We start from the raw sequence: 8,430 nt of genomic DNA, 5'->3' as shown, positions 1-8,430 counted from the left end.
GCTCACTTTGCGAAGCCTCAAAATATATGGGAAAGATAGCCGACAGTTGCGAAACACCAATGAATTCCACGAAAAAGAGGGCCCATAATAAACGCCTGCCGCAGCCCTCTCGCTCCTGAAAACTCATTTGCATTGCATGTGTGTTGAATATGCAGCACATGTACTAAACATACGGAACGCAGACAAATGAGACACCTGCACCATGAATGTCTGACGTCTGCGATGCACCCGCATGCACATGTGGCTCACCCCCAAAGCGCCCGTCTGTCTGGTCTCCGAGTGCAAGTTGGCGGTGTAGGGCATGGGTTATTTGTCGTCGAGTTCTGAAGGTCTTGGAGCGCCTGAACTTGTACAAGCTCAGATTTACGGGTGCTTGAGGTGCTAGGACCAGCAGATCTGTGAACAATGGACGCCACTTCCGCGCCCCTTGTTGTACACCAGGCCTCGCGGTGTATTAGCATTCGCATCCTCACAATGGAAACTCGGTGACACCTCCGGAAACGTCCACTGCTTTGTCCTACGAGACACGCGACCTGCCATCGATGATGTTGAAACGAATTTGTCTCTGAATTTCGGGAGTACGGAAGAGGAAACAAAGGAACGGAGTTTTTCCTGCTCGGGACCAAGCTTAACAGAGAATCAGCTCAGGTTGCACTTCGCTCGCCACCATCGATGCCCAAGTGCAGTGTGTTGCGCATAGGTTATCTCACGGCCCACACCATCCAAACCGGAAGCCAAACCTACATTGTCAATTGACTGTCATTACTCGTATATACTTAATTCGCTAGCCTATCGTACATCTGGTCCGCATGTCAGTGGTGAATTTCGCGCTGGCTGTACGACCCCTTGAGCGAAGATGCACGCGCTCTTGACCGCGACTGCGTCGGACCAGTGGCACACGAGCCGCCTCGTGGACGCGAGTGGCTGTGGCCCCGCGAGGTTGCATGCAGGATAGACGCACGGCGGCCACGCAGAAGATACTCCGTTTTGTCGACATACACGTATTCTGAGATTGGAGCAAAATCGTCGATATTCTGGGTCGCAGCTGAGGTGGGTAAGACTTACGGCGCCCATAACCCCTCGCACCGAGGGTGACCATGTCTCTGCTCTCGAGCACAATGCGCTCGTCAGGCGCGACAAGCCTGTCATTGACCTTCCACCAACAATCACAAATGAGACGGCTGAGAAGCTCCCAGAGAAACGCGGAAACGCACATAGGTGGGCGTGTCCAACAGCTCGTTCCGGGCGGGTTGCAACGTGACCGTCCCATCTTGCTTCGCACCAAGCACGGCATGTTCGTCAGCTTCGCCACAAACGGCCATCAGCATAAACATAAGTCTGAGGGGGAGTATTATGCCTACCTACGAACGGGTGATCGATGACAAAGTCGTTCGACGCGTCGCGCCCGACTGTGGAGTGCTGCTGAGACAGAATGCGTAGCGTCCCGCCGCGCTTGAGCCCCGCGACCGGCTTCAGGAAGGCGATGGGGTTTTCAACGACGCATGTCGTGTGTTTGATGCCGTCGTGTACAGGCACGTCTTTCGCCGGCTCGGCTTGGATAGCGGCCATTTTTTCCATCTGTGTCGTTCGCATTGTGACGAGTTGCGCTTGTTCTTTTCTGGAGCCGATGTCCAGAAGCACGCGACAGAGGCGTTCCACGTCAACCTTCTTCTTCTTCCTGTTTCCGGCATTTCTCCCTGTGGTCGAGAATAACCCAATCTGAGGCGAGTTCTCCTGCATCTGCTTGCCGAACATCGTGCCTTGGTCGTGCACGAGCGCGGCCGAGGTGATTGCCGACTCCTTTGTGCATGCCGATGAGTGGAGTGGCGAGGGCCAATGCGGGCGCGCGGACCCAGAACTTGTCTGCTTGCTGGAATTTTGCTGCATGCGTGAGTTCCGTACGAAAGACTTCATGCGCGAATCGAGGAGATTCACAGTGTTGTCCATAGCAGAGACGGCATTCGCGGGCGACGACAGCAGAAAATGCATGACGAGCGCATATGATGTCGAACAGGTAGTGGTCGTGAGTGAACGTGTTATGTGCTTGGGCCCGCTGGTCAGCTGCTTAAATAGAAAGTGCGAGAGCGGCCACTCACCGTCAGAATGATCAAAAAAATGCGAGACTGTCGGGACGCCAGTCTAGCCGCCTATCCGGTGCGGGAAGCAGAAAGCCACAAACGAATAGAGCCCGAGGAGTACAAACACTTATATTACTGGGGCGATCAGGGATGATATCGACGGTAAGAGCGATCTTGGCCACCTACAAGGGATATGGGGCTATACTTCTGTCTAGTCAGATTCCAGCGTGCCAGTGGTGTCCGTGATATTGCCCACAGCTCGCGAGAGACGGAGGAAGGTTGGCATGAAGATAGGCCCCTCCCCGTTGCTCGTGAGGAAATATGCTCCTTCCCAGCGACTGCAGGCAATATCAGATACTGATATATCCTGGTTATAGAACACACTCACGTTGCAGACCAGAGTCCGCGCAAAGTCGAAAATCGCTCAAGGTCATCGACAAAGTCAGAAGACGATTCGCGGCGGAAAATGTCCGCAAAAGGACCCGATAAAAGGTTCAGGAGTTCTGTAATAGATAGTTCTCTATCCAAGCTGCATGATTTTATCAGCATATATGCGCTGAGGAACGAACCAAGACAACTCACTCATTTTGGAACCCTCGTACAATATCCCACACAGTCAAGCCCATCAGGCTCTGAAATCGATGTTCATGTCCGAGTGTGATGGCGTGAAAGTTCACACGCCTGACAGAGGGAAAGGTCGCGAAGCTACGTATCGCGACTGGATGTGCTGACAGCTGTCGGACGTAGGTGAGCGGCGCGTCGGGATCATCGACGCGGAACTTGGCGTCGTAGGGGTCATGATACCACGGTGGTAGGTGTTCCGACTTGAACTTGATATCCTGGAAGATGGGGTTGAAGACGGGAATGGGATAACCAGGCAGCGTCCACTCTATCGCGTCTTCGGGATCCAACATCGCGTCCCATGCACCGTCTTCTGGATCCCAGTTGTACTTGCACATTGCGAGCTGAATCTGTTTTGCTGCATAGCAGTTATAATCAGAGTATACTGCACATCGCGGGTCTACTCACTGTTCCAGTCGAGCAGCGCGCCTCCGCATCGTGGATGTGAGCAAAACCCGTCCCTCGCTATGGTCTCGAACGCGATCTCTTTCCAAGACGAATCTGCCTTGAGCCAGCCAATACCAGCAAAACTGCAAGATCGTCTCCAGAACTCTGCCTGCTGGCTGTTGTCGCCATAGAAGGAGGCGATAGTCTTGCAGGTGTGGTAGTAGCAGACGTGAGTGCGCAGGTCCGCCAGGGGGATGTGCTCCTTTACGAGTAACAGCAACTCGTTCGGTAGCTTGCATTCTGTTTGTCTTGGCGATGTATAATCTGCATAGTGCGAGAGCATATAGACTTCAAGATGATCTGGGAGTATGAGAGAGGCGGAGGGTCGTGGTCGTAGACGTGGCCGTGGACGTGGTCAAGACGTCAGGCCAGTCCAGCGCTTGGCGTCGTTGCACGCTGTGTCCTCGACCGCCACCACATAGTAGGAGCTCGGTCTTCGCAGGCTTTGTCAGGAATTTCAAGCCCTGCACGGAGCACTTCAGTTTATTTCGAGCCTCTGCTAGGAGTGGGCATGGAGAATCCACACGCAGAGCGTCATAACGTACTCTTGCAGCGTATCATAAAGAACGCAGTGCGTCTTGGGAATGGCCGCTACTTGCTTGGTTGTCGGACTCACTGTCTTTTTTAGGACAAATGTACTGAGTCTATCATAGAGCTAAATCGCTGTCTCGAGGTTTGTCACCTTGATCCTGTCTCCAAGGGCGCGAAGAGTTGAACTACGTGCTATTTGCAGGAAATTGTTCGCGCCAACGAACACGTCAGAATCGCTTCGGAGCTCGTGACAAAATATCGTAAGAACGTACAGTACAATTTGGAAGCCACCCGTGCAACACAGGAAGCAACCGCTAAGGAGTGAATGCTACGTCCCAGTCACGGGAATCCGTTGTGGATGCTGCATGCACGTAATCTCTGGACAGAACTGGAGGTGAGTCAGTTCTTCGCACGTAGGAGGATCATCACTCACATGCTTCTCTCAGCGTTATAAGCGAGCTCGTCGCAGGACCGGAACCCATTCAACGCTTCTCCAATCTGTCGACCACTGAAACTTCTCTCGCTGCATGGATATGTCTGACATGATCTTATGGCGACAGTATATGACGCCTTAACAATGCCGTGCAACATCAGATCATAGACCGGGAGTTAAGAATGAGCTAGCTTTACACAGATTGAATGCATTTGCGATGAAATCGCTCTCTGATTATGGAGCAGGATGGCAGCATATCCCAGGCGTTTCGATCTCCGAGAGCTCACACCGTCTGTGCCGATGGACTGATAATGGGTGGCGAGATGCATCCGAAGCTAGGGCGACCTTGCGGCTACCCTTAGCGATGCTGGACGTGGAGGCGAGTTCGGTGAATTTAGAGCAGATGTCGACGTTGATCGTGGGGGTGTCGTTTTCATGAGTCGGAAGGATAGGTCTCCTCTTAGCGAAATGCACCCCTTGAACGGGAGCCTTGGTGGCACGATGAGTGAATGGAGTCAGGGACGATTTTCGAAGCTAATGGCCATCGTAGATGTAGTGGTCGATGACCTGTCCTTCAGTTTGAGGTGAAGAGTAGGTATGCGTGCGAAGTCGCTTCATCTGGTACTCACCCCATATGCGTATAAACCAAGAACAAAGCTTGACGTCGAACTTGTCAAGTCAGTCTGGAGGGATGAGAGCTCTGTGTGGACTTCTGCACCTTGCAGTGCCTGGCCGTTTCTAAATACTTGGCGTTCATTCGACGTTAAGAATTCAAATGGTGCTTTACTAAACGGTTAGAGTGAAAGGCCATTAAATGATGCCGTCCTCGACCCAAAGACACAAATCTCGACAGTACTGTGCCGCCATCTCCTCGAGGCGGATAGTGTTGAGAGGCCCCGTACATATCCATATAACCTTCGTGTACTTACTATTGTTAGGTGACACCCCCTCCTTAATCCCTGCAGGGAATAAGTAATGGCGTTTTCATTCAGTGTGGCTGATTTTTGGTGGCATATGCGCACGCCTCTGAAGAACATGAAATGCCTAGCATCTGGTATTCTCTCTGGGTTTGTACTGGACGTCAAAGGCGCCGGCACCTGTAAGTGTTTCCGAGAAATCACGCCAGAGAGCAAGAACATAATCAAGGTCGAGGCGAGAGCTTTTGACGAGCTTCAACTACAAGGTTCTGACAGGCTTGTCCACATTGGAGCTGCCGTTGTAACCCTAAGAGTAGCAACTGCGACCTGCGTCGATGCCCCAGCCTGAATCTCATGAAAAGTCTTGCTTACGAATGGTAAGTAAATCTACAGAGTATGGTTGCTGTATGCATAACCAATTTCCTTGTTCTGCGGACGAGATACCATGAGTTATGACCCCCAGTAATTTCCAGCCACTCCACGTCTGGACCCTCCCTATAGCACCTTCTCTAACCGCAGCGTCGGGACGGCCCCCGGTGTTGTCATATGTGACTGCCGGGACGCCTGAGCGGGGCACGACTACGGCGAGTAGCTGTCTGACATCTCTGGATGCTGACAGTTAGACACCATGGTCGAGGCACTCCATCTCCGCGAGTGGTCACATCGTGGCCGACAAAACACTAGACTTGCTCCCGAAAAGCGTGGGCCTTGTATTTTCTCCAATCTGAAGGCACACCGCAAAATAACATATTCCCTCTTTTTTCAATAGGGAGCGATCTAATCACGTACGTTATGACCGCCGAGCTTTGTAGTTTTGGTCATTCTGTAGGGTTCTCGTACGTCTCGCGACAGTTAGTGCCAATATATATATCTTCACTTCCTTTACGGCATGATCACAGTGTGCCAAATCATACGTACTTAATTGCTGCTCTAACAGCGTCGTGCGCGTCAGACGATGTGGGGTACACAGGGTCAGCATGCAGTGTGCGGGGTCTGGGGCAAACTAGGCGGCAAAGTTCTCCTTGAAGTAGCCGCCCGCCCTTCAACTGCGTCACGTCCACAAGTCCCGTCCGAAGATTGCACACATACCAGGTTGAGCTGCACCATTGAAGGTGGGGTTTTTGATCTGGACTAAATATGATACTTAGTGCGATAATTTAGGTCTATGGGACTCTGTTCGTGCTACTCATGAAGACGTCGGAGTGGCGATGGCCAAATGCTGGCATGTACCCTGGGCAGCAGAAAGTTATCGATACCTATCGCGCGTACGCGAACAGAAAAGACTCTGACGTTGCAAAAGTTAGAATGCTGAAGACTTGCTGGAATACCACCTTGCCTGTGTCCCGGCTGCCTCCGGAGCTGCTGCTCCTTGTCTTCGAGGATTGGGCATCCGAATGCTATACAGAGACGCAGGAGACGGAGCCTGAAACCCGCCCATATGCTTGGATACGCTGCACACATGTTTGTCGGCGATGGCGCGAGCTAGCACTATCGTCGCCGTTTCTCTGGCGGCGCATTGTGCCCACCAGTCCTGAATGGACACAAGAGCTTCTCTCTCGCTCGAGGCAGACGCCTCTTCTTGTCAACTTCAACAGTTCCGATTTCAAGTCTGCATGGAACATCAGCCGGGTTAGGCAAGAAGGGACACACCATCTCCTACGTCACCAGTTCCACCGTTTTCGCGAGGTTCACATGGACGCGTTCGATCTCGACAATCCAACAGGGGTCACGGCGCCGCTCCTGACTAGCCTGCGAATCATGGGTTTCTACGAGAACCCGGTTGCCTCTTATCTTTTTCGCAACACCACGGCAGACCAAATGCCCGATGACAGTTGGGTATTTGCGCGGGACGGCTTGCCTGCGCTGCGGAGACTGGATGTCTTCGTTGCCACGCAACCTATTATCTGGTCATGCTTCAGAACAACCCTGCAGACGCTCCGAACGCGTTTTATACGTCCTCGACCATCTGCGGCTGCCTGGCTGGCTGCTCTTAGAGAGATGCCTAGCTTGCGAGACTTGGACATCGACCTGGGCGACATGCTGGCGGGCGCGCACACGCCGGAGTGGAACCCACTCGGCCCCGTCTCAGGCCCGGTCATCCTTCCTGCCTTGACGGGGCTAGCCATCACTGATGAATGTGACGGTCGCTCGTCGGCGGAGCTGCTGAGCGGCCTGGTGCTGCCCATAGTTGATCATATCGACGTTGACCTCCTCAGCGCGCGCTACGAGATGGAGTCGCCGGCATACCTGGTCTCCCTTCTCAATGCGATCAAACCATTGTGTCGCGGCTGCAGATTAGACAATCTACAGCTAGACGTCCGGGAAGATCTCAATGCGGTCATGATCAAGCTCGAGCCTCTGTTTATCATGCCAGACCACACGTTCCCCCCTTCGCTACAATCCACCTGGGGAGAGGGCCTGCCCTACATCCGCCTGTGCATCTACTCGGATCTGACGCGGAGCACCCTTCGCGAGTACCTGCGCGCGATGCAAGACGTGCGCGTGCTCCGAGTGGGCGGCGATCCTGCGCAAGGTCGCGTCGTTCATGAAGATACTGCAGCCGCTCTCGAAGCGAACGGTGCAAGACGAGTCGCGACGCGCCCCCATCTTTCCGCATCTTAATACGCTTCGGCTCCTCGGGTTGTCCTGGGTTCCAAGGGACGACGACGAAGACAGCAGGAGTGACAGCGATGAGGAAGACGATGACGCGCCGTTTAAGCGGGACGCGGAGAGCTTGATGAAGCAGACGGCGAAGGTCATGCAGAGCCGGAAGAAGGCCGGATGCGAGATTGCGTACATCGTACTCGCAGAGAAACTGAGTGCTACGCCTAACAAGTAGCCACAGGATTGAACTCTTTGGGTCACTCATGACGATACGTACGAATTCGCCAGGGCCAACAGGGTACGCTGTTGTATATTTTCTAGCTCTGGAGCAAAGAAGCTGAGCAAGATAAGATATGAATTGCGCCTATATAGTATTTGTCTTGGCCCAAATCTATTTGGCTATTACACGCACGGTACTAGAAATACGCCTTGTATCTTCTATGCAGCAGGCTTGAAACCGACGAATGCGCGTCTGTGCACCTGGTCTTCGGGGTCTCCTTGTCGCTTAAACATAATTTGCGGCCTAGTCAATAGCCAATATGCGTCTCACGTTAGAGCGACGAAGTAAGCCAAGATTCGCCACTTTTCTTGCCTGACACCTGTTCAAATGACCTCTGCACAAATGCTACAGGCTGGAGTTTGTTTCCCCAGAGCTGGCACGGGTTTCCGACGTGGACAAGACCATCGAGCAAGCCCGTGAGGACATCGTCCGCTTACAAGAACGCATACGCACGCTCCAAACTTACAGAAACACGACCTGACGATATTTTGCTGCACATTTTCCGCCTAGCCAAGGGAG

At 53.0% G+C, this 8,430-nt stretch overlaps 4 protein-coding genes across 4 annotated transcripts; 2 read left to right on the top strand and 2 right to left on the bottom strand.

Annotated features, from left to right (window-relative positions):
* Window positions 1-662: 662 nt before the first annotated feature.
* PHACADRAFT_185699 (uncharacterized protein) lies at window positions 663-1,666 on the bottom strand. Its single transcript, XM_007397476.1, has 4 exons — window positions 1,362-1,666; window positions 1,215-1,303; window positions 1,066-1,153; window positions 663-1,045 (listed from the first exon to the last, which is right to left on the bottom strand). The coding sequence occupies exons 1-4, from the start codon at window positions 1,591-1,593 to the stop codon at window positions 813-815; spliced, it is 642 nt and encodes a 213-aa protein (XP_007397538.1). The 5' UTR covers window positions 1,594-1,666; the 3' UTR covers window positions 663-812.
* Window positions 1,667-2,289: 623 nt separating this feature from the next.
* On the bottom strand, window positions 2,290-3,429 carry PHACADRAFT_197297 (uncharacterized protein; the record flags this gene model as incomplete). Its single annotated transcript, XM_007397475.1, has 4 exons — window positions 2,290-2,416; window positions 2,467-2,607; window positions 2,661-3,057; window positions 3,108-3,429. The coding sequence occupies 4 exons, from the start codon at window positions 3,427-3,429 to the stop codon at window positions 2,290-2,292; spliced, it is 987 nt and encodes a 328-aa protein (XP_007397537.1).
* A 125-nt stretch (window positions 3,430-3,554) lies between these two features.
* Window positions 3,555-4,300, top strand: PHACADRAFT_259017 (uncharacterized protein). The gene is made up of 4 exons (XM_007397474.1): window positions 3,555-3,717; window positions 3,775-3,819; window positions 3,880-4,071; window positions 4,124-4,300. The coding sequence occupies exons 1-3, from the start codon at window positions 3,658-3,660 to the stop codon at window positions 4,000-4,002; spliced, it is 228 nt and encodes a 75-aa protein (XP_007397536.1). The 5' UTR covers window positions 3,555-3,657; the 3' UTR covers window positions 4,003-4,071; window positions 4,124-4,300.
* Window positions 4,301-6,066: 1,766 nt separating this feature from the next.
* Window positions 6,067-8,101, top strand: PHACADRAFT_259015 (uncharacterized protein). Its single transcript, XM_007397473.1, has 2 exons — window positions 6,067-7,560; window positions 7,613-8,101. The coding sequence occupies exons 1-2, from the start codon at window positions 6,333-6,335 to the stop codon at window positions 7,864-7,866; spliced, it is 1,482 nt and encodes a 493-aa protein (XP_007397535.1). The 5' UTR covers window positions 6,067-6,332; the 3' UTR covers window positions 7,867-8,101.
* The last annotated feature ends 329 nt before the right edge of the window (window positions 8,102-8,430 follow it).

The sequence above is a fragment of the Phanerochaete carnosa genome (assembly GCF_000300595.1).
Source record: "Phanerochaete carnosa HHB-10118-sp unplaced genomic scaffold PHACAscaffold_6, whole genome shotgun sequence".
NCBI classification, from domain to species: domain Eukaryota; kingdom Fungi; phylum Basidiomycota; class Agaricomycetes; order Polyporales; family Phanerochaetaceae; genus Phanerochaete; species Phanerochaete carnosa.
This window is presented reverse-complemented; position numbering and strand designations above follow the sequence as displayed.